This window comes from Podarcis muralis, chromosome 3, assembly GCF_964188315.1.
Source record: "Podarcis muralis chromosome 3, rPodMur119.hap1.1, whole genome shotgun sequence".
Classification (NCBI taxonomy): domain Eukaryota; kingdom Metazoa; phylum Chordata; class Lepidosauria; order Squamata; family Lacertidae; genus Podarcis; species Podarcis muralis.
In genome coordinates, this window is record NC_135657.1 from 67,856,836 (window position 1) to 67,882,849 (window position 26,014).

At 41.5% G+C, this 26,014-nt stretch overlaps 1 protein-coding gene across 2 annotated transcripts in view; it reads right to left on the reverse strand.

Moving 5' to 3' along the window:
• Positions 1-1,007: 1,007 nt before the first annotated feature.
• The window catches only part of SLC35F1 (solute carrier family 35 member F1), a 195,429-nt gene continuing 170,422 nt past the window's right edge, over positions 1,008-26,014 (reverse strand). For both annotated transcript variants that reach the window (XM_028723275.2, XM_028723274.2), the window contains 3 exons: positions 22,679-22,731; positions 18,827-18,981; positions 1,008-7,011 (listed from right to left, as the gene is read on the reverse strand). In XM_028723275.2, the coding sequence (XP_028579108.2) occupies positions 6,787-7,011; positions 18,827-18,981; positions 22,679-22,731 (433 nt within the window). In that variant the 3' untranslated portion in view covers positions 1,008-6,786. The remainder of the gene's footprint in view (positions 7,012-18,826; positions 18,982-22,678; positions 22,732-26,014) is intronic.

Consider the following 26,014-nt stretch of genomic DNA (forward strand, 5'->3'; position numbering starts at 1 on the left):
AGATTATTTGAAGTGGTTGTTTTTCAAACTTTCTGCCTTAGCAGACATTGAAGCTGCCTTTGCTTTACATTGTCCATTTTAAACCAATGAAACAAAGAGTTGTACGTAAGAAATTTCAAAGCCACCCCCTTCCTGCCCCCCAAAATAAAGTCCAATAAAACATACATATCTTCAACTGGATATTCTTGGCAGTTGTAGTTTAGCATTTCCAAAAATTGCAAAAAATGAAATATCAATAGGAACACACTATTATTCCTTGGTTTATGATATTGTCTTTCACCTGTTGTAAGCTACACAGGACAGATATGGAAAATCTGTAAGTCGGTTTCCCCCCAATGGCTTTCATGAAGAAGCCCACAAATACTGGCCTGATACCCAGTGTTTCCAAATTACCTGGATGGAGATAGGTAGGTTCCAGCTGGGGGTGGAGGGAGGAGTCCATTACTGAAGCTGAATAAAACTATATAGGCCTTTGAGGAAGATACAAAATTATTATGACCTTTTCCAGTAACCCCAGGAAATATCAGCTAATGAACAAAATGGCAGAATGTTTTGGTCGGTTTTCTTTGTTCTTCCATGCAGCAATTCCCCAGAGCAGCTACCGGCAGCCTTGAACTCCAGGCTTGGAGACAAAGAGGAGACCCACATCCTGTTCCTGCATTTCCTGCGTGGGCAGAACGTCAACCTGTTGCAAAGTGTTGCGCAGCAAAACCAACAGCTCCCCCTAATGGCCATGAATGCACATTGCACCTAGGTTAATTGTATATTAGGAACACTTGAGTCTCTGGGAGGTTAAAAAATATGAAAATATCGTGAGGGGTACCAAAGAAGCACACATGAGACGAAAGACAGAGAAACAGAAAAGCGATGAGGAATTAACATCTCGACCTCCAGAGGAAGAAAACAGACAGATTTGGAGGAAGCCCCTCCCTTGAAGAAAAAAAAGGGGGCCATGTCCCATTGATTCAGGGATTCAGAACCGGATTCAGAACAAATACAAACTTGGCTTACATAAAGGATGTACTTCTTTATTTGAAAACATTATACAGGCATTACATTGCCACAGCCAGTCCATGTTGGAGCATGCAAATATCAAAACAGAAGAGAATTTGTTCAACTTCTCTGAACATTCTTGTTGGACATTGTTTTGCTTTTGTGTTTTTTTGGTTCTTACTTCCATTTGTAAGTGTCAAAATTAGTGTGCTTTATTATGGCATTTAACAATTAAAATCCTACCCATGGGGTAAAATTTGTATTTATAGCTAGCTCAAGAATACTAAATTGGTTGGTTGTGTTTTTTTGTTGTTTTTTTGAAAAAAAGAGAGGAAATACTACACACTTGTCAAAAATGTTAATGGCACAAGTTAGCAATATCTAAACTATACATTGAAACATCTTCATCTGACACAGTGGTGCAAAATGTTAATTGCTTGGTCTGCTGTGGTTGGTGATTGTGTCCTTTAAGTCTGTGCATGGAAGAAAAGCCAAGCTGTCCTCTAGTTTTCATTCAGTATCTTGCTAATACCCATCCAGCACCAACAGGACTTGTATTCCAGGAATTGGCCTATACAGTACTTGTGAAGTGATTGTTTTTAAGCTGGTGGTGTAGCTACTTGCTGGACAGAAAGACCTTTGCTGGTGTCCACTGCAACTCTTGGAATGGTAGGAAATGAAACTATTTTTTTAAAGTAACTTTCTCTGATGGGATGGGCCTCATTTTTAATTATATAATGTTTATAAATTTATACCAGTGTTTCCTTTTTTCTCCCCAATGTTCTTTAATCAGATACAGAGGGAAAAAAATATTGTTCTAGTATTGGACAGTATCGACTGGGAAAGGCTCATTGCTTAGTAGTAGTACACATAAATTGCACGCAGAAGGTGCTGGGTTCAAAGCACAGCAACTCCAAGTAAAGGAGGTCAGCAAGGCTGGTGGACTTTGCCTGAGACCCTGGAGAGTTGCTGCCAGAGAAGACAATATTGGGCTCAACGGTATAATGATCTGACTCAGAATAAGGCAGTTTCATAAGTTATGATGTTTCGGCGACATGTGCAAGAACACAGTTTGGCTAACTGAACAGTGCATTTCTGAATATTCCCACTTCCCTCAATACAGTGGAATAATTTGAATTATCCTAGAAAAATAGCTTCAGGTGGTGAGTTTCTAGCCATCTATAGACTGCAAAGCCTAGTTCTGGTAAATATTCTCATCAGAGAACTGATAGATGCCTTCCATATGGTTTGTTTCTACTGAGACTTAAATCTACAAATTAGTGTCATAAAAATGAAATGGGGGGAAAAACCCATCTACAAGAACATTTGGCTTACAAAATAAATACTAAAAAATAAAAGTCCTCAGATACAAGGAAGCAAAATGAATGTTTAAGCAGGAAACAAACACATAAATTCTTCAAGAAATTGTTATGTCAAACATGAGACAACAGATTCAGAGAAAGGTATTTAATTGGTATAAAAGGTAGCAAAAGCAATGGGGGGAGATGGTGATGGCCACCAGTAGACTTCTGATTTGAAACCTGAGAGAACAATTAAGGCTCCACACCTGAACACACCTGCACGCAGCCAAGCCCTGTTCTTTGATGCACCTAAGTATGTTCAGAATCGAACCCTGTATTTGTAAAGACTGGCTTGAACAGAAGAAAGTATCCAATACTGAAGCTTAAACAAAGCACAAACTTAAGGATATAAGCAATATTTAAGCAATGCCTAGGCCTTGTGTAGACTCTCAGGAAAGACATTCATGCTAAATGTGCAAATGATCACCTATTAAAACACCCCGGTCCTAAGCAAATGACGGGAAAGTTAATTTCGTATAATTGTTTTATACATGGGAGGCCAGTCCTTTAAAATACAACTTGGAGGACCCTTGGCACTGCAGTGAATTTTGCCACTTAACACGTGTGTGTGGGGTTTTTTTTGGGTGTGTGTGTCAAATTGAAGAAGACTGCTGGTGGATGCAAGGCAGAAATTACTGGTTTTGCCACAGAAGGAATTAGTCATATAAATGGCTCTGACTTACTGGTTTGGCCTGAAGCAGCCCTGTTTTCACACTGCCGCATTTTTCATGCATGCAAAAATTCACTAGTGAACCTGTAGGCAAAGGCCTGATTGCAGCACTGTTGCTCACTGCCAATGGTCCTAATCCAGACATCACTCCCTGTGGGTTCTTCTGTGTGCAGGTATCCAGTAAACTTTACTCCATGGAATCACATTACTCCTACACAGGATAAGGGAGCGGACACCTTCCTCTCTCCATCTCTCACTGAGGTTATGTATGCATTCCTTCAGGTCAATGCCATGTGCCACACCAGTTTTCTGAATGCAACATTAGTTGCACACAGGGTCTTCCTGCACACAAGCATCCCTGAGTAATCATTTCCTTAGCAGAAAACCTTCTTCTTTCATTGACTAGGTGACACTTTTTCTTCTTCTTTAGTTTTCTTATAGGAATAATATTTTGGGGCCCATAACACCCCTCCCCAAATGCCAATCTATTCCCCAAAGGCCAATTCTTGTCAGAAAACGAGATTTCAGCCAACAAGGTTTCTACATACAGAAATGTCGTGGTTTGCGTCAAATGCGCCGCAAACCCTGCTAAGAATCTAAGAAAGTGTTTCCTTGGCACTCCCCAGCTCATTTGGGAAACATCCAATTACTTTGAAGTCTCATATCTTTACTCTCCTTCCCTTGAGGTAGGTAAAATAGCATTTTCTCACGGTCACCAGTGAGGAGGCGAAGCTATAACTGAAGTTATTTGACTCTTCCATTGTAAGGAAATCTCTTGAAACACTTTCCTATTACTCAGGCACAGCTACCTTTCCTGTCTCTCAAAGAGAGAGAGCTCTAGATAAATCAATGACTCTTTTGTTTTCAGCCGAAAACAAGCACGCAAATCAAGGTGAGCCAAATGAAATTTGCAGCGGTTTTGGCTTCATGCAGAAAGGTAGGAGGTTGTTCTGACTTTGCACATGTCTGAAGACGACTGAGGATCTTGCTGCCCTTTTCCGTTATAAACACAGCAGTCCAACTTCAGCAACCTTTGGGAGGACTAAAGACCATGTGCTGGACTGAGAGCTGTGCCATCCTGGGAGCTGGTGCAACACTGGCATGCCAACCACTCCTCTTGTGTGACTTTGGGGTGTCTACATTACCAGAGCGGCATAGGAAGCAGCCGTTCCCATTCTACTGTGGGAGAAAGGAATAACAATTGCCTTTAAAAAAGCAAATATGGACCATGTTAAACTAAATCATTGTACTAGTGGAAGCCACTGCAAAGAGTCCTGCTCCCCCCCTCTCTCCTCCTCCTGCTCCTGTGTGTCTTATGCCACCTGCTCTGAAGTTGGGGGAACCTCCAGGACAGATTTAAGGGACATACAGGGAGAGGACAGGGGAGGAGGTTCCACCGCAGAAGAAAAATCCTTATGCTGCTAGAACCTTAGTGGTAGTGCCCTGTTGAATACAACCCTATGTATATGGAGCCAAATATGTATTTGACCAGAAAACAACTGGCAGAGAACTGATCAAGTACTTCCTTTCCCCACTCCTGCTCCCATGATTACACCGAGATAGTCTGAGCCTAATTTACTTCCCCCCCTTCAAATAACTAGTTCATTTTCACTTGGTTATGTATCTTTGTATAAACTGTGTAGCTTGGGCCACACACAGGGATTCCAAACACACGGGCATCTTCTAGCATCAGCAACTTGATATGCAAGCAAAGGTGCGGTGCACACAAATATTTTTAGCTTGAAAACTTGAGAATATTTAATTCCAAGTCCCAGTTAAATCCAGGTGAATGGATTTTAAAAATCCACAAACAGCAGACCAAGAGTTTGAAGAAATATGAATAGTCTCCACGAGGGTGCCTCCATCAGAAATGTGGAGTGAAGTGCAAGGCCTAGGAACATGCAGAGTTTGCAACACTGCCTGAGCCACCTCCATCTGGCCTTGTGTTCACCTTGAATGCAGAGAAGTCTATAAAACTGTGCTCCCATTCTTTCTCCCCTTAGCCAGAAGACCCACAATAAATAATTAAAAAATAGAAAAAGGTACTTTCTTAGGACAGATTCAGTTTTCAAAGAGTAAGAAATGGGGATTGCTTCATTTTGTTAGTCTGCAAGATTAAGACACTGAAGAGGAAATACAATTTCCTTCTCACTGAATGGAGGACCTCAGCTACCAGTAAGGCGATTGTAAAAAATTTAAAAAGGTCAACGTCTCACTACTTCGCAATTGCAAGTACTTCTTTAAAAAGGGCAAAAATGTTTGTTTTTGACCTATTCCTAGAATAGAGATGGATATTGATAGTTGTCCATCCCCTGGCTTCCCAGAACACACGATTCTTTAGAGAGTGGGCAACCAGGTAGCTAAGACAGCTGAATGAACAAAATGGCACTGGGGTATAGAGGCGCTGTGATTAACCTGCCCTTTCCTGCACAGAACCAAGGTCATTGGAGAACAGCTGACGGGTGTTTGCGTGCAAGTGGGCCTACTGTACAACCGTGGCTTTGCTGAAACACTATATAACCCCTGGCAAAGCAACCTCCAAGAGGTGCAGAAAGATCCCTTTGTTCATTACAGAATCTCATCTTGCATTCTGAACATGTTGTTTCGAGTGACTCACGTCTTTCTTTCTTGCATTAGCTGCGAATTACCAAAGCCAACACTTTTTTATAACCCCTAATACTACAGACCCTTTTCACTAGGGATGGGCCATTGCATTTCCACTCACCCTAAAAGTGCTAAGGGTTTCCCCCACCCAAGTGTTCCAATCAAACACCCAAAGCCCTGCAGAGCACCTGTCACCTACACCTCTCCCCCAAGGCAACCCTTGCTCCAATCCTGAGAAAGAAAGGAAGGAAGTAGGAAAATGGTGGGAGTTCCCATTTATACACAGAACAAGGCCTTTTCTTTCCAGAGACCTGGGACTTGTTTACAACACTCAGGATTCCTGGTGAGTACTGCTGCCCAGCCTTGGGAGGAGCTGATGTGCAGAGGAACTTTTTCTGCTAGGGATCCTGGGATTTTGTAGTCAAGTGCTCTGCATGTTGACGGGAACACCTGCCACTGGTACCTCCTAATTACACCTTCTTCCTCAAGGGAGAGTTTTTGTTCGTCTGTATTTTGCCTTGGGGAAGAGTGGGGAGGTGGTAAAGGGGGGCACACCAGGAGTATTGGCAGAACTGAGGTAGAGGGTCTGTTCACAGCAGGCAATCCAGAATTTGAGCAGTGCAGCCTGCACCCTGGTTTGAATTCCTACCCCACCCTGCTTTTCACATCAGCTCATCTGCTGAAGGACCCCTTGCCAGGAAGCTCCAGCACATTGCATCACATTCTTGGAGGTTGTTCTACGGTGCATATTCAGTTCAGGTATGGCACTGGCCAGGCCAATCAGACCTCCCTGTTGCTGCCCATGACCTGAGTGTGCACCCTTGAACATACCTGCTGTGGACACCCCAAGGGTAACTTGGCAGTAGGCAAGCCCTCCTGCAGGAAAGTTGCCCACCATTGCTGAACTTTTCATTAAGGAGCCCTGATAAGTATGTGAGGAGCCCCAGCTTGAAAAGCACTGCCCTACGCAAAAGACTGAGAGTTACTGCTCTTGGCTATACACACATAGAAACAATATAGTTTGTATTTTTAATAAGCCTTCCCTATTTGCTACCTTGCAGCCCACTTGAGTAACTGCATCCGGTAAATACCTTTCTCTATGAATGATACAGAGATAATGGAGATACAAACTCCACTGAGGGTGGCAAGGGCCTGAGATTAGGCGACTCGGACGTGAGGTTCTTCTTCCGTTTCCTGGCCTAGGCTGGTGTATGTTACTGACGGTTCCAGCTGCCCAGAGGCTGGCAAGTCTACAACAGGACCCGAAGGGTTTCGAAACTGCTTGTACACCCGTGGGTCTTGGGCAACATATGTGGACGTTGAGGAGTACAGCACCAGCCCCACAAGGATTGTGAAGAACGACAGAAGATATAGTCCTGAAAACTAAACAGAAAGAAGCTGGTAAGAGGCATGCTAGTTAAACAATACAATATGAAAGATTACAGAAAGCAAAATGCAGACATGGCCTGTGTTCAGGAAATCTTTCCTCTCCAAAGCAGTTTTTACTTTTAAATAGGACACTTACTTGTCAAATGAGAACTCAGTACCAAAGATAAATTATGCAAGTCAGTACAATGCACCTTTGCTTATTAGACTTTTGCAAAAAATTGTTCTGAGCCTTTGCAAAAATCTAGAATTTCTTGCCAAGAAACACAGTGTGGTGGAAGAAAAATAGATGTGGTTAAGTGACAGGTAATCAAGGCACAAAAGGAAAGAGGATGCACAATGTCCCAAAAAAATCTTGCTTCGGAAACAAGTGCACAACAGAGGTTATGTGATTTCTATCAAGAGAAATCTGCATGGTGAAAAAACACATCAAAGATGAACCAAGGCTACAATCCTATGCAAGCTTATACAGGAGTGAGCGGCCCTGAACACAGTGCAGCGTGTGTGCGGAATTTATTTCTAAGACTGTATTCACATTCTTTGAAGTGGTAATACAAAAGCAATAAGTGACAAACGACAAATATATAGTGTGTGTGTGTGTGTGTGTGTGTGTGTGTGTGTGTGTGTGTGATCTGAGCAGCAACAAAAACAACATTTTACCATATCCATTCAAGGACATTGAATGAAAACAGCATAAAAGCATCAAAAACCCCCACACCTGAGCAGTATCAGGCTAAAAATTTGATGACACTCCAACTAAATACCAAGTCCAAATTTCTGGCATCAGCACAAAGTGAACTAAACTGCTGTGAATTAAGTGAGGTGAGCTGTTGGTTGAATTTTGAGGTCCACACTTCTGCATCAGGTCCCCCAGTTCCATAGCACGAATGAGTGCTATATTAAAAGAGCCATACAGGTACGGACTTGCTGTTATGCTGACGTTAAAGGGAAGTTTGAATGGGATTTGGAGCCACCTTTTCTCCACTCCATAAATAAAGTAAGTAAATAAGTAAAGTAAAGTAAAGTAAAGTAAAGGGGAGCATACTTTGATATGTTATTCCATTCATTGGTCAAAAGAACCTTAAGAAAAATGAATTATTATACAAATAAAACTGAGACCATTGTGGGAAGGACAAAGAAAGGGTAGGTGAGATTATCACTTTCCTCCAACACCTTTATGTTAGGCATGGAGTAGAATAATAAACTAACAATACATGATGATAATCACAGTCCAATGTATTTTAATTTAACAAAGCAAGAGTGCATGCTCAGAAATTCTTCTAGGCATGACTCTTCATCAACAGGATGCACTAGGTAGCCCACCAGAAATTGGTCACAGATCCATCAACAGACCACGAGTCGAGCTTCAATCCACCCCACACCCAGACCCAGCATTAGGCACATTAAAACTGAAAGGAGTCAAAATATATACTGTACAAATAACTGAAGTATGAATAATCAAAGATAAACTGAAAGGAAAACTTGTTCAGCTTCAGATAAAACAAAATTTTGGAGAGACAGCCTAAAACTTGTATTCAAGAATATGCGCCAATGATTGACAAGCGCAATTTATAAGACATTACATGGGATCCTCATGTACTAATTTGAACAAGATTACTCATAGGTTCGTCCTCTGTTCATATAACCAAGTGACTTGGTTTTGCACAAAGAATGCCTTTTTTTTCATTTTAGGAAAATGTTAGAACCGCAGGATTGAAGTTATTAGGAGGGATGTGCTTTGATAATCCTTCTGTGTTTCTTTAATCCTTTAAGAAAACAGTACTTAGTTTAATTCAAAAGGCATTTAAACCAACTGTTGATCCAGGGTAAGCAACATATCTTCTGCTTGTTGCAAGAGCCTTCCCGAGCCACAGTATTCAGCATGCTGTATGGCTTAATATAAATGCCTTGTTGCCTTGACAGCTGAAAATATCATGTCAAAGAGCAGTCAGTGCTGAACGGCAGCTTTCATGTGGCAATGGCCTCCGTGATACGGTCTGAGATGAGACCTTCAGTACTGTGGCAATTAGGCTTGTTTAGACATTGTAGAACCAGATGGGCTTCTGTTATCTTGCTCCTGCTAGACTTATAAGTGATTGGTGGCTTGTTGGGTCATGACTGCTGCTCTTCATGTAAGATGAAAGTGTAAAAACCACTGAACTTACTTTCTCCTTTTATATGACTGCCTCGGACAGTTGGCCAATATGTTTATTAAGGCTAACCAACTGTCCACACAATTGTGGAAAGCTACATAAAGCACTGGGGGGTGGGGAGGTAGGACCAGAAATAGAAAATGCATAAAAAGTACAAAAAAATAGGTTGGATGTTGCAGCCATAAGACCAGCTTTTAGACTCAGTTCTAAGATGGAAACTGCAAACTGAGTCTCTGACAGGCACTATAGGGATTGGATTACACATTGAGGATTCTGGGCAGCAAAGCAACAGTCGCTCAAAATTCCTAAGAGTGGATTATTAGCGAACCCCAGAGCATCCTCCTGGTGTCTATGGCTTTGAGAGAGATAAAAATACTTGAATGTTCCATACATATTGGCAGTGCTGACCTAACGACAGTCAATGCTAAAGCAGTTATTAGCTGTCTTTGAGTGTCATAAAGGTGAAAGAGGTGGCAATTCAGGAACATTTCTACATAAGGCTTAATATTTATTCTGAATTATTCACTTTTTAATGTTCTCTAGTGATTCAATTTATCAGACAGCAGTTGACAGGAGGTGTTTTTTTTTTTTTGAGGGGGATTTGCTTTGTTTGTGGGTGTAAAAAATTAATAAAGTGTCAGCTGCCAGTAGTAATTGATTCTGCATTGCTGTATTTGAAGCTAATGGCGCTCAAAAGCAAAGCCACCATAAATGATGGAGCCTGGATCTGTTGTTTATTTCTTTGTCGCTGAGCTTTACAATGTCTGCATCTAGTATGACTTGCCAGAAAAAAATATTTTTTATCTCCCTCATACAAAAGTATCTCATTCCCATACAGAGAGAAGCAAGTTATTTGCAGCTGCAAGCTCATTAACTTCAGTATGAGTTATCGCGTAAGTCACCTGGCAAGCCTGCAGTGCTGAGGTTTCTCTGAGGGTCTGCTATGCTTAGACGTTGTTTTGTACCAAAATATTCTACAATCACTGGACCAAAGTAGCCCCAATGAATGAGAGATGTTTTGAGCAAGTGCACAGTTTTTGTTGCAGATCTGTTCTTCATCAGAGGCTTTGGGTTAAAAAAATGATGTTGCCCCCAAAAGAAAATGTTTGCCTGTGTCTCCTTATGTAACTCATCTCATATCCTGACAGCATTTCACTGGTCTGGTCTGCATGACATAGGAAGCTAAACTATGGCTTATAGATGCACAAACCTTGGCTACAGCTCAGATTAGGGAGCTTAACAACAAGACCTGTTTCAGGTGTCACACACACTAAGCCAAACTTTGGCTTAGTTTAGCACAACATAGCAGTAAAGAGGACCAGGAAGGAGGAAAGCAGTCCTGATCTGGGAGCCCTCCTGGTCTTGGTAACTGATAGTGTCATGCCAAGCCGGTCTATGAGTGTTCCCTGCCTCTGGCCAGTGGTATCAATGTGGTCAACTGGAGGCAATGGGATATTTTGTGTAATAGCAACAGACAATGAGATAAGATGTGTTGTACCTTACAGACAGAAGGCAGATTAAAAAAAAAAGAAATGTGAAGTTATTTACATTGTTCAATATGTTTTCAAGACATGCTTAAATAGGGACTGCAATTTCTTTCAAGTAGCAGATCATGGGTTTTACACAGAAATATACTTTTCCTCTTTCTTCTTGTGTCTTTACTACTGTGTATTTATTTATTTATTTAAAAAGCACAGATTTATAGACCTAGCCAGTCACTCCTGCTGCCTTCTCTACCAGTTGAGAAGCAAAATATTCTGAGAAGCAGAGCCTGAGCAAGGCATCTCATTTGCTTTGAAACATTCGTATCCTATAAAATTCATGCTAACATATCTGAAAGGTGGATAATAGCTGGCAGCATTAGAGCAACAGATTTTACCACAGAACTAATGTGGAATGTCTTACACAAAACTGGGGAAGATCACAGAGGAATTCTGTAAGAGGTAAGAAAGCTCTCACTTTGAGAGCCAGTTTGGTGTAGTGGTTAAGAGCAATAGACTCGTAATCTGGTGAACCGGGTTCGATTCCCTGCTCCTCCACATGCAGCTGCTGGGTGACCTTGGGCTAGTCACACTTCTCTGAAGTCTCTCAGCCCCACTCACCTCACAGAGTGTTTGTTGTGGGGGAGGAAGGGAAAGGAGAATGTTAGCCGCTTTGAGACTCCTTCGGGTAGTGATAAAGCGGGATATCAAATCCAAACTCCTCCTCCTCCTCCTCCTCTTCTTCTTCTTCACCACCACAGGTTTCAGCTGAATTTATTTGGATTGTGTGGGGTAAAGATCATGGCTTAATTCAGGTGTGGGGAACCTTTGGCACACCACATGTTGCTGAATTATAGCTCCCATCATCACTGGCCATTGACCAACTTGGCTGGGGCTGATGAGATCAACAACATCTGGATGACCATTGGTTAAAAGTGTTAAAGGAGTCAGCAAGCAGGTAATGGGAAAGGTCTCTTCCCAAGATCCTGGAGAGTCACTGCCAGACAGAGCCAACAATACTGAACTAGATGAACTAATTATCTGATCTGATCTAAGGCAGCTCCCTGTGTTCCTTATCCCTTTGCAGGGCAGAGTGCTTTCAAGGTTTCATGGAAGATCCATTTGCATAAAAAAACTAAATAATTTGTGTCAGAGATGTCAGTGGTCTAAACATACAAGACCGCCGAACAGAGGCGTGCATCAACAAATGCGCATTAAAAGGCAGACGAAATATACTGCACATGCATGGGTTGTAAAATATTTTTGGTACAAATCTGGTTTTGTTCTCTGTAGCATCTTTCTTTTGTTGGTGAACTCATCCCCACCCCACCCCCCATGTAACAATGAGAGCAAAACACACACACACAAAAACCCAATTACCTATTGATTTTCAAAAGTAAAGTCCATTGTATATGCAATTATAAATCTCTAAGGTCTGATATACCACATTGCAGTGTCAAAGGGCAGAATGTGACTGTTGCCATTAATTCATTCTCATCAATCATATGCTTGGCTGGAAAAGTAAAAGGTAGACAGATAGAGACAAACAATCCAATTTACCAGAAAAAGCTACACTGGAGACACTGTACCATGTTCTTGTGCTGATATATATAATTCTGAACCTTAGCTTCACATGGACTTTTGCATTAAGACTAGCATGCGGCCCTATGGATGCTGCTGGATGACAGTTCTCATCATCCCTGAGCACTGGCCATGTTCCCTGGGGCTGATGAGAGCTTGAGTCCAAGAGCATCTGGACAACCACAAGTTATCTTGTTCTGAGGTTTCCCCATTCCCCTTAAGCACACAGCAACTTGGGTCAATGCTTGAAATCAGAGCAGCTGAGCCAATGACACCACTTCTTGCAAGGAATCTAATATGCACATTGTGATATCAGAGAAGAATTAAGCAATGGCACCAAGAGAAGTGCAACAGGTAGAGAGACCCACAAGGATCAAATAGTTACTTCTAAATAATTAAATTTAGAATTCAGGCATAAACTGGATCAAACTCAGTACCATGATGGGATAGGTCTACTCTTGGTTCCTACACAGCGATCACAAGGACATCCTGTTATAGCCTTAGCTGCCACCTCTGTTTCATAAAGGAAAGATGAAAATCATCTGAAGAGTGCATCTAATTCCCCTGGCTTGCAAACCATTTTCTTTAAGACATGATGCTTAGAAGTTTGATTGGATTCCCTTCCTGCATTCTGAATCGGTCTCTAATTGACTGAACACATTTCAAAGGCCTAGTTTGCATTTGTAGCTGAACAAGAGCATACACAGCATAATTTCACAGTCATGCTGAGCAGTAAATGAGACATCACTTTGAAAACATTATCAAAATTGTAAGGACCGAATGGCCAACAAAATAATCAAATAGCAGCATCTGTATATATCCCAGATCTTTTCACAGTTTAAGTCACAGAGAGAGATGGATTCATACTAAGTTAGCCACACTTTAATCCCATTGAAATCAATGGGACCAAAGTGTGACAAACGTAGTTTGGATCCAACCTGTAATCAGGACAAATGAGGGGAATAAGCAGGAGTGAATAAAAGGCACATTGTCAGGATGCCTGCAGAACAAATAGGTACAGACATCCAAGGGAACCATGTGGTTACTGCAAGTTAAAGGAGAGGTGGCAAACGTGGCACAAGTTAAATGCAAAGTATGGGATAGTGCCCCTTCATTGTTCACTATAGTAAATACTTGGCTCCCCATGCTTGACAGTAGTTTGCCTTTAGCCAATTTAGCTAGAAAACATCCAGCAGCATCTATGGGAGTGACTTGGTGGCCACAAGTAGAGACCAGCCTTCTGCAACCTGGTACCTTCTAGATTGTTTCCTAGGATTTTCATCAAAGTGTGAGAGGCAATACACTTCACAAATACTACAGCCTACAAAGTCCTAAACAACTTAGATCCAGGGTACCTTAGGGATCTCCTGAGTCCCTTTATCCCAGCTTGATCACTGAGATCATATTCAGGAGCATGACTGGTCATTCCCTGAGTTCGCAAGGCTTATTTGATCAAAACAAGAAATGGAGACTTTAGCGTCATCAATAGAGATTCAGCTGATGCCTTCTGTTTCCATTGCTAAAGCCAGCTGAAAACTTCTATTCCACCAAGCTTGTGCAGGCAATTAAGAACACATCTTTCCACAATAGTTATTTGATTTCAAAAATGTTATATGGTTTTTGTATTATTTGTATATATTATTGTAAACCAATCCAATTTTTGTGTGTGAATGCGTATATAAAACAATTTTCTAAATGAATAAAATGAAAAAGCGAATGCCACGTGCTTTGGGTATCAACACATGATTTTGTTCTATGGTACCTTCTTAAGGAGAGAAAGTCTGATGTGTTTACACTTGCTAGGGATTTCCTCATTTTAATGTATAAATGTGCGTAGATACACGATGTCTACACACTGACGAATGGCATGGGGCTGCTGCCAAAAACAGCCATCCTTTGCACCCCCTCCTCTCTCTCCCGTGTCATACTGCAAGCTCCTCTTACCCATTGTGTGTGAGTAAAACACAGTGTGATGGCATCACTGTATGGGGACCATAGCTCAAAATATTATGGTGGTGGGAGGGCAGAGAAATTAGACACAGGGCTGCTGTTTCCATCCATATTCACATGAACTTTGTAACATCTCATTCCCTCCCCGAGCAGCATCTGAAACCTTCATGGTGCTGTAATATTCTGGGGTGTTTATATTTCACCTGCTTGTGCATTCCTGTTATTTTCCCAGCTATTTCATCTCCTTTCCTCAAATCATAAACTCTAGCTTTTTCCAGCTCCACATATTCCATTCAAATTGTGCAAATTACTATAATGTTGTAGTCCAACTAATGGCTGCATCTAAGATTAAACAGAATGAGTGATCTTGCCAGTGCAGAATAGAATTTATTGTAGTTGGCTTGCTGGTTTAATGACATAATACAGTGTGACTGAGCCTGCTGGTGCAGAACACACTCAGTATGCATGGCTCTGCTACCAGAGAATGAGGTGTAAACTGCTTATAGAACCTAGTGGGGATGTAATTTTCTTAGAAAAGCTAAAATTCAGCATTTGGCTTGCAAATGAAGAAGAAAAAAAAGAATCTAAGGAGCCTAAATTAACATTAATACTGAGAAAAAATGGCAACTAACTTGATCAAGACCTCACATTAACACTGCTAGCAGATAAGCAAGAAGTGCAGTGGAAAAGTTAAAAGTTAATGTATGCTGCAGAAGGGGCAGTGGAACATAGGAATATAGGAAGCTGAGATAGATCACTGGCTCCATATAGCTCAGTATTGTCTACACTGAATGGCAGCTGCTCTCTGGGGTTTTTAGATGGGGGAACATCTCCAGCCCTACTTGAAGATGCTGAGGATTGAACCTGGAACCTTCTGTATTCAAAGCAGATGCTCTACCACAGAGCTAAAGCCATTCTCAAAGCTCTTTAGGTTGAATGTGAAACACTGACATAAATATATATCCTTAATGTGCCCCAGTTTATGTTGAGGCACTGGGCTTGTTTATATGTTCTTTCCATTCCCACCTCTATTCTCACTTTCTCTCTGGCTCCCAGAAGCTCTTCCCTTGCTCTGTGGGGAGAGGTAAACAACCAAACTGCAAAGCCCCGCAGAAATGTGAATAAAAGATCCTGCCTGAACTGAAGGATTCCATGCATTACAGTAATGAGACACAACCATCCGAAGAAGGAAAACAACAGGGGATCACTGAAAACAGGACATTTAGTCCATTAGGAATAATGAGTGACTTAAAGGCTAAAATGTGAAAGGCCATGAGAGAGAATGGAAACTATGTCCACGCTGGCCTTTTCAAACAGCTGTAGTCTAATTTCAGCAACCAAGTTCTTCATTTCTATGTGTGCTGCTGCTGCTGCTTCAGTGGGAATGACATTTTAGTAGCTCCCCATGGTTTAGCCTCATGTCAAGGAGGAAGCAGTGGCTACCTCACACTCTCTTGACTTAAGGAAAAGAAAAACGAAGGTGCCTGCATTTGAAAAGAGCACCTTCCCTATTTGTGTCCCAAAGGACAGAAGTAGTTACTCTGAACAGTCTGCCCTGTCAACTTCTCAGGTTTTGCTCAAGGGATCCTGAGAATTACTGTTGGACTTTGCACTGGGAATCCAAAACACCTAATTACTGCTGATGAAGTGGGAATCCATCACTGGTACAGGCCTTTCCAATGGTAGTCCTAGCAAAAACCACCCGTAAGCTTCTAGAGCAAATGTATACATTTGCTGTGGGGCAAGAAGATTGCTAAGAGGCTGCCTTTGGTCATTTTAACTGAACTTTTGAGATCAATTAGTACGGATTTAAACCTCCACTACATGGAAGTTCATTGCACTCAATGAATTCTGAGCATCTTAAAAAAAAAAAAGTCTATGTCATGGGTAGCACACATGGCGCCCTCTCGATTCCATTTGTTGGATTAAACTCCTACCATCTCCGACTCTTGACTATGCTGGCTGGGGCTGATGGGAACTGAAGAGCAACAACATATGGAGAGCATGACACTGGCTACCCCTGGCCTGTTTGGAACAGCTAACCACAAGTCATTATACTTTAATAATAAAAATGAAATAAATTCCCTACATATTAAACAGCCCATTGGAGCTGATTGTCAGTCATAAAGCCATATTGCTGGTTTAACTGGAGCCCATCATGTCTGTACCAATATAGCCTACTATGGCTCTGGCACGTGAGGGGAACATAAAAAATGTAAAACAAAAAGCACCTTAGTTCCAAATGTCATCAAGACAACACAACCTCCTGATACAGGGAAGTGAAATCCTAACAAAACACATCCGGATGTTCCCTCTCCCTCCTCTTCCCTCCCCTCCATTTAGTTTCCAAAGCTCTAAAGCTCAGTAAAGCTAGTTTCCTGCATTCCCTTTGATTTCCAGAGATTTACTGCTGTAGGTGCAATAAAGCTTTCAGATGATAAAAGTAGCAGCACAGGGGGAGGGGGAAATCACAACAGTTACTTGAAAGCCTTGTAAAAAATATGTTCTGCAAGAAGTACTAAAATGCTCAGATGATTCTAATTCAGCATAAAGTCATTTACTTTCCACTGAAGAGAGGCTTTTGCCCATTGGTCAATATGCTATAAAACAAAAGGGATTAGTGCAGCTAAGAAGGGTTGCAGCTAGGCTAAAAACAGAACAGGTGGAAAACATGCAGAGTATACCGACCGTAGCAGGATAATTAATATAGGTCATTTACGGCTAATGTGTTATGCTTCATGGTTGGGGGGAGCTTAAAAGCTTGCCTTCCTCTTATAAATGACAAGGAAAACCCAAACAAAAATTACAGGGCTGCATTTATAGTCCGAAAGCCAGAATTATAAATTCTGATCAACAGGAAGCTGAGGTCAAATCAGATGAGCTGACATTATTCAGTACATGAGTTACTTATAACTTGTAAATGTCAAGTTAGTTTTGCACAAAGTAAGAGTTTTAGTCTGGAAGTTGTACCAGTAATACAACAACTGGAGTACTGAAGTAGTGACCTATGTATGCAGTTGTATTTGCATAACTATGGTTTCTTTGGTCATTAAAGCATTATTTCTGAACTATGTTTACCTGAAAACCAGACTTTGAGAACTTGGTTTGAAAGCCATGCTTTATGTTCAACATTATTAAGACTTATATCTGCACAGAGCAAACCCTGAAGGCAGTTCACCTGCTTTTCTAGACACTCTGCTTGCAAGGTAACAAGCAGGTCTTATTAGTCTTGCCCTACATAAGGCTTCAATAGGGAAAGGCACAGTTCCCCATATACCATGGTCACATTGTACATTTAGGACCTTAACCAGGGTTAAAGTAACAAACCATGGATAGTACTAACTATGGTTAAGCATCATGTCTACACTGGACGATTGTAAGCAGGTGTGCACATCCTGATACTGCTTATTATGCAAATAATGAACTGTTGACCTCAATTTCTTGCTTCCTTCAGCTGGCCAAATGCTGACTGTAGGATTTTTGTAACAACAAAAGAAAAGTTTTTAAATTTCAGCCACACATAATAAATACTGGGAGCATGTTATCTAGTTTCAGATTTTGAATGTTTTGGATACCTAGCTTCATTGGAACTTATATACAGTTTTTACTGATGTTAGTTGCTTTAGTTTTCAAATTGCATAGGTGGAGGATTAAATTTTAAAATAAATGAATAAGTGAAAAGTCTCATTACCTTCAATTCAGAGTTGCATAAACTCAAAGGTCTTTATTTTTAATTTTATTAGGGATAAGCCAAAATTACTCACTTTTTTGTTCACATTTTTGAGGTACATTTTTGTTTGTCTGTTTGTCTGGGTTGAAGGCTCCAAAGAGCTGTATAATTTTCTGGTGACTTTTTTGTGGGGAGAGGAGCACTCCTGAGAAAATTTCTGCCTGCTCATTTATACTGACATTTACTGCTCTCACTCTCAATCAGCTTCATTTATCCTCAGTGACACCACCATGTAATCAAATCTGACTAGCTATACAGTGTTCCATATAACACAATCTGATTCACTATATACTATGTGATCCCTGATTAGCCAAAATAACCCATGTGACAAATCCAGGAAAGAGAAAGGTGCTTCAGGTGAAGGAAAAAAATGGGACTGATACAGCATCAACCAGAAGAAAAATGGAACTAAACACAGGAAGGAAGGAAGGAAGGAAGGAAGGAAGGAAGGAAGGAAGGAAGGAGAGAGAAATGTATATTTGTACTGTGCTTTTCCAGAAATATTTCAGCCCCACTGAAATTGCTATTTTTGACCTGAAAATTGAAACAGGAGAATATTTGGCATAGGTCTAATTCATATTCTAGTTACTCAGCTTTGCCCCCCCCCCCAAGGTCAGGGAAAGTTTGCCCCCACCTCCAGCAAGTAACTGCATAGATATCTGTCATCCGCTGGTCACAAATGAACAGAGACAGTCAGGAAGGATAGTGTCACACCTCCAAATAGGATGCAGCAGTTATAGAAGAAATTTTGTTTGTGATGGGCTACTCCTTTCCAACAAGACATGAAGTATATAAATTCTGGAGTGAAAGAAGTCTGGAGATATTGCCATTGTTTTTGCTGTAATGATTTTTCTGCATCACCAATTTGCCTGCAAGAGAGCAATCAATTATTCAAATGCAAAGTCTGCTCCATTTACCTTGTAGTAGAAGAGAAAGAATCCACAGAAAAGGCTGTACAAGTCTGCTGTAAGCAGGGAGAGGTTGACTGCTGTAGCGCTAGTCTTCTTAATGACCACAGGCATGAAGCTGTAGAGGCCAAACATACAAGCACTAAAGCCAACATAGAGCAATCCTGAGAGGACAAAGAACCAGAAAAAGTGGAGTGGGTGGGGGAGGGAAAGAAAAACAACAACAGTTAGCATTGTCCTTCACAACTTTTCTAAAAGGCACATTTCTGCTAAGAGGAAAGTTAAGAACCCCACACTACTTAGAAGAGGCTCAAGACTTCCTTTAGGATAATGATGCAATGTGAGACGAGAGGCGAGAGATAGCCCTATCAACCTGTGAAGTTCTAAAATGAATATGGCTCGATTTCTTCCATTAACAGTGGAAACCATTTAACTGTGTTAGGGACAGAGGTCCACAGCTATTACTGTTTCAAGGGCAGCAAGGCTACATCCTCCAATTCGATGGAAGGTTCATAACTGTGGCAGACTGCATGTGATTCATGAAGAAACAGACTTCATTTAAAATTATCCTCAGGTAGCATGGTTGGGAAAGACATCTGCCTGAGAGCTTCTTACAGGTGTTTGAAGGGAAGAGACCAAGGGTCTAACTCAGCAAGGTGGTTTCTTGCATTCAGATCTGTGTCCTTGGCTATGAAATAAATGTGCTGAATTTAAAATCTAACAGAACGTAACTGTTGACACAGTCTTAATTAAAACCTTCCAGTTACTGCAATAACCAAAGTACAGTGGTACCTCGGGTTAAGTACTTAATTCATTCTGGAGGTTCGTTCTTAACCTGAAACTGTTCTTAACCTGAAGCACCACTTTAGCTAATGGGGCCTCCTGCTGCCGCCGCGCCGGAGCACGATTTCTGTTCTTATCCTGAAGCAAAGTTCTTAACCCAAGGTACTATTTCTGGGTTAGCGGAGTCTGTAACCTGAAGCGTATGTAACCTGAAGTGTATGTAACCCGAGGTACCACTGTACGGTTCTGTACAGTATCAGATTCCAGAACTGTCTGTCATTGTCCTTCACAATTTGGGTATTCTTGAACAGGCAACTGAGCAAGTATAGCTGCTATGGTCGCACACTTTACAGCCAGCCAACAATGCGAATGATGTCTGTATAATTAGCAATATTTGCTACAAAATCGTCGCTTGTTGTTTCAATATGAAATCTATCTCAACATGGACAACATGGTGCCTTCCAGATGTGGTTGCACTCAAACTCCCATCAGACCTAGACAGCATGGCCAACAATCTAGAGGGCATCCCTGAGGCTTCTTTGTCTCCTTTTCTAGTTGTAAAACAGGGGTGGGGACCCTTTAGAGCTCAAGGGCTGCATTTTCTTCTGGACAACCTTCCAGGTCCCACACGCCAATGGTAGGTGGGGGCAGAGCAACTATTGCAAAGTTTACTGTTCACCATAGATTAGTTTCCACACAGACTTGCCTTGTACATTGCTCTTTGTCTTCCATCCCATAAAGCAAGAAGCATTCTCAGAGTTCAAGGCAAAAAGCACTCCAGAGAAATGCAAAGCAGGATTGGTTAGGGCTGTGGCCAGGCAGAGAAACCAGGAGAGAGGTGATAGACCCCATTTGGTCTCCAGGTCAGAGTTTCCCCATCGCTGCCACGGGATAGTAGTATGAACAAACCTGTCCCAACGCCTGTTTTGGTGAGGCATATGCTTTTGCAAAAGAAAAAGGGGATCCTGAGAGAAGCTGCTTTTGATGAGAGAACAATTTGGGGGGATTACTGGAGCCACATGGTTTCTGGCTGAGATACCTCGACTGCTGCTGCTGTCAACTTAGCCAATAAATTTGTAAATTCACACCACAAAACACCCTTTCTTCTCCTTCTCACTAAAAGGGAAATGAGCCCCAGAAGGCTCTTAAAACACTCCACTGCTTGAAGAAAGAGCGCAACCATCCTTTATATTGATTTGTTGCTTAGTTTCTGAGCCACACTGTCAAAACTACTAAGACTTCTTGTGGCAGAGCTTCATGGCAGATGTGCCTCTCTCTATTAAGGTTTTGCAATAATTAGAGGAAATGATGAGAGAAAGCCCAAGGGGAGCAACGGTTTACCATGTAGCTTATTATAACGCCACTGCTCAGGGATTCCCTCTGTCACTAGTTGACTCTGACTGCTTTTTAACCTGCTGCTTTTGATGTTCATTTTGTAAGTAGGTTGAACAGGGAGTTGCTGATGCATTATCAGCACATTATTCTGCTCTTTGTTATAGGAGCACATTGGTGCTCAACTTGCCATTTGACGCTCGCCAGCATCCATATCTTCCTCTTAGTTCATTCCGTCATTAGAAATAGGAAATCCCATCTTTATTGGAAGCATCGCACCTGAATGTCGATTCTTACGCGGAAAATTGTTTGCTTAGCAGTGCAGTGCCTTTCCCCATAAATTAGTTCCTCTCATTCAGTTAAGTGCAAAAATGAAATCCAGCACAAATTTCATAGTGTGTGGCACCTTCAATAGTGGAGACACTGCTCATGCGCCGTCTTGTTTTCTTTGAAACAATTATAGGTTTACGACAGAAGTAAGATTTTGAGCAACTCGGCTATCTAATGCTGGCTTTGTTTTCCTTCCTCTCATTGGTGGTGGCTGTGAAATGCTGCCTTTTCATGTTAGCTTTTGGAACACTCCATCTTTTAATCTTTTAATGGAATTGTGATGCTTATACTTTATCGGATTTTTATTTTGCATTACACTTATACCCCACTTTTTCTTTCCTTTTATTTTATCCTCGCAATAGCCCTGTGAGATAGGTTAGGCTGAGAGACAGTGACTGGCCCAAGGTCCCCCAGTGAGGTTCATGGCTTAGTAGTCTTCCAGTTCCTATTATGACACACTAAGCACTATACCAAGGGACACGGGTGGCGCTGTGGGTTAAACCACAGAGCCTAGGACTTGCCGATCAGAAGGTTGGCGGTTTGAATCCCCGCGACAGGGTGAGCTCCCGTTGCTCGGTCCCTGCTCCTGCCAACCTAGCAGTTCGAAAGCACGTCAAAGTGCAAGTAGATAAATAGGTACCGCTCCGGCGGGAAGGTAAATGGCATTTCCGTGCGCTGCTCTGGTTCTCCAGAAGTGGCTAGTCATGCTGGCCACATGACCCGGAAGCTGTACGCCAGCTCCCTCGGCCAGTAAAGCGAGGTGAGGGCACAACCCCAGAGTCAGCCACGACTGGACCTAATGGTCGGGGTCCCTTACCTTTACCTTTTAAGCACTATACCACACTGGCTCTAATGGGCCATCATGCACAAATAGTTGGACTAGAGGAAAAACTGTAGGTCCAGGGAGCCAGTAGTCCATGGGACTGGACTGGTGAACCCAAGGAGTGCCCCCCTCTCTGGTTATGCAATGCAGTCACTTTCTCTTGAGCTAGCTGGAAACACTGGCCTAGGGCTCAGCCCTCATCTTCCCAGCATGAAAGTGTAAACAGGCTTCAGAATATCTTGTGCACCTCAGTCACTCCCTTCCATTGAACTGACTGGCAGGAGCGAGCAGGTGAAGTGCAAAGGAGAAAACTCTTCTAAAGTTTCTGTTGCTATTCAGTGGTGGCCAGGGGCATTAAATTGCCCTTTGGCCATTTCACAGCTCAAATGGAAAAGCGTCAATGTTTCCAAGCCCTACAGTGCTTGCTCAATTCCAAACACTACTCCCTGTGAAGAGAATGTTACAAGGCATCTTGTTTCCAGTCTTGGACTGGGTGTTACAAACGCTGCCTGTTCAACAATGCAAGCACACATACAAAACATCGGTTCTTTTTTTTCAACAGCAACCACTAAAGTGATAAGCTGCGCTCTTACCTATTTGCCAGTCCCAGGGAACTTTTAACAACTCCTTGTGTTCCATTATGGCACTGAAAAAGAAGAAGAAGAAAAGTAAAGGTAAAATTTCATGATGGGAACTCACATTATTTCCAATTAGCTCCCGAAATGAAGACAAATAACTGAGGTTTAGAAATAGATTTGGGAGAACTCCTGCACAGGTTAAATGCTGTCAGATCTGTTTAGTCAGCTCTGTCTTTATCCCTGCACATCTCTCAGTTTGAAAGGTAAATGGCACAGTAATAAGAGTCACTAACACACCAATGAGAGCTGCTTTAATGAAAATGGGCTATCTGCCTAAAGCTGCATATCCACACTGTATGATATACTGGCAACTATTCAGTGTATTAATATTTTTTGGAGCTAGCAAATAAAATATTAATGATGCATTTGTGTGCATTATATTCTCTTTTAAGCTCCTCTGTAGCCAATAAAAATCCAAATAAATCACAGGCAAGAACTGACTGACCACACAGGAATGAATACCATGGAAGAGACATAGCATAATGCAAGGGTTCATCAAAACTGATGAAGCTGAGATGCGGTCAAGATTTCTCAGTGTACACCATATTTTGATAAGTTCATTAACACTAATGTAAAGTTGATCTTAAGTCCTTCTATTAGAGGGACTTGCTTGGGACTAAGTTCTAATGAACTCAGTGGCAATTTCTTTCTAGCCAACATGAATAGGACTAAATTGTATTTCTGAAGGCTTGACAATCAGATGTTTTAGAATATAATAGGCTATTTATGCATATCTCCATTGTTACTGCCTAATTTGCCTAATTTACCAACAGTGGGTATTTCCATGCAAGTAAGCTAGCCCTGAAAACTGGGTGTCTCCATTGCCCTAAGATCCCCGGGTATAGGGCAGAATATAAATTCAATTAATAATATTAATAATAATAATAATAATAATAATAATAATAATAATAATAATAAGGTAGCATTAACATCACACAGAGGCAGAATGACACCCAAGTTCCTGGGTGAAGGACTGAGCCTGTGGCTTATTTTGGGAACAAAGAAAGCAGACAGCTCACATGTGCAGTGCTTGGGTGGGGGGAATATTTTGCAATGTGCATTTTGTGGCTCTGTTTTTGTATGTGCATTTGATGATAAGTGATCTAAAAACTGTTGCCATCTTGAAAAAATAGACAGGGGTGAGATTGGTCAAAAGTAGAAGAGAAGCATTATGTATAGAGAGGCGTGAGAAGGACCCAGCAACAGCTGAGCACTAAATAGGTTTTAAAGCAGGAGAGCTTAGTATAAGAAGACTTCTTGGTGGTAGCAAGTGTCTGGAGCAAATAGTTTCAAAGTACTGGCCAAGCTAAGAGGATAATCTGTTGTAAAAAGGAGAAGGTGGCCCCACGGCATCATTCTCCCTTTCATACTGTGCCATCTAGCATTAAAACATATGCATATGGTGCTGTGGAGGTGGAAGATACATTAAATGTTACGGATTGAACCCAAGTTTCATACTATCCTTGCTGGGTTAATTCAGTTCAGCACCAAAAATCCATATCGTTTTCCTACAGATGCTGGGAGAAAAGAGACAAACAGATGCATGTCTCATACATATTTATATATGCAGGATAATCTCATCATTTTCTGTAAAGCATTAGATTAACAATACAGCAGCAACAAATACAGCATAATTTTTATCCTGCTTCTCAGGATGAAGCTACCAAGAAAAAAGATTAAGCTGGAGGCAATGAAATCCTTTGGATTTGCCAATAAACTTCATCTTCCTCACACTAGTTTTTGCATAAAATATCTATTTCCCCCCAATCTGTTATTACCACGTAGAATTGTCTCAAGACAATGCCCAGACCAGATTCCATTTGATTCTAATCTTTCCTGGAAGTGAAAATAATCAGAACGGCAACTAATTTAGCAACATAATTCAGTGATGACTTGTACATTTTAATGATAAATTCTCTTGTCAGTCAAACTTTTAAAGCTGTCATTGTGCATGCATCCTCAGAAATCCTTGCCATTGAGAACAGGAGGTATTTATGCCAGGAAAAGACTGGTAATTGCTTATACACAGTAGCCAGCTTTCCTTGAGGAGTGAGTTTTTCTTAATATGAAGTAGCATTCTATGATGCTCCCCTCCTGTCTGACTCTTAAGTGGCAAAGTTCACTAATGACTAAAGCACATTGCCTTTTCTGCATGTCTGAGCTGTGTACACACTCTAAGGCACATTGGAGGCACACTTCCCCCCGTAAAAAATTCTGAGCGCTGTAGTTTGCTGGGATTTGTAACTCTGTGAAGGAGAAACTACAGTGGCCAGAATTCTGAGAGGGGGGGACAATGTGCTTCAATTGTGCTTTAAAGGTGCAGTGTGCACACTGCCTACATCAGTTCCAAGGCTACAGGGATTGCCCCTTTGGGCACTTTACTTTCCAAAACTCGGATCCTATTTTATTTTCCGCAGAAAATATTATTTCTTCAGCTTGACAGGGAAAGCAAAGCATGACGTGCCCTTTGGGGCTGTCCAAGCACAGTATTGCTGCCTGTGGGCCAGTGCAGGTTTTGCAGAGTGCTGATTTAGAACATGACTGAAATCCATTAAGTTGAAATATTAACACTGACCAAGCAGAGGCCCAAGAGAAACAGTGGTAATAAAGAGCCATACTGTGCGCAAAACCTGCCCAACCTTAGAAAATAAAAGGATTGGTGCTCCAAATGTGTCAATAACAAGAAATCTTGTGTTTAGTGGTCCAAAATGTTAAACAAAACACCAGTAAGGTCCCTAATACTCTGAAAGGCTTTGAAAGTCATAATGCATGCATTTTATAATATTAGTTAGGTATTCTTTATTCGTTATTAGTTAATTATTCTTTAGTCAGTTATTTACTCTAGCCAAGCTAGAGGTCATTCTTGGTTGCCTGTATATTTTCCATCAAGGAGGACACAGCTGGCAGATGATTTTGAAAAACAACCAAATGGAGAAGGGTGAAGCACAGCCTTCCTCCAGTCTTCAGCTCTCCATCACAGCTTCCAGAGATGGATTTTCATTTTTAAAAAACACCAAACCATAACTAGCAGAAGAATAAGGCACACACTGAGCACTAGTGTGGTGATGTGATTAGAATGTCAGACTGAAACCAGTGAGATGCAGGATTAAATCCCCACACACGAGCCATGAAACACATTTTGGAAAACTCAGTCTTGGAACATAGGTTCATTCATCCCATTTCTACTCAGCCCAACAGCTCATTTGGCCTTGGGCTTTTATGGTAAGTCACATTCAAACCATACCTTGGTGGGCTACAAACTACAAGCATTTCTTTTTCATCAGCAGGTAT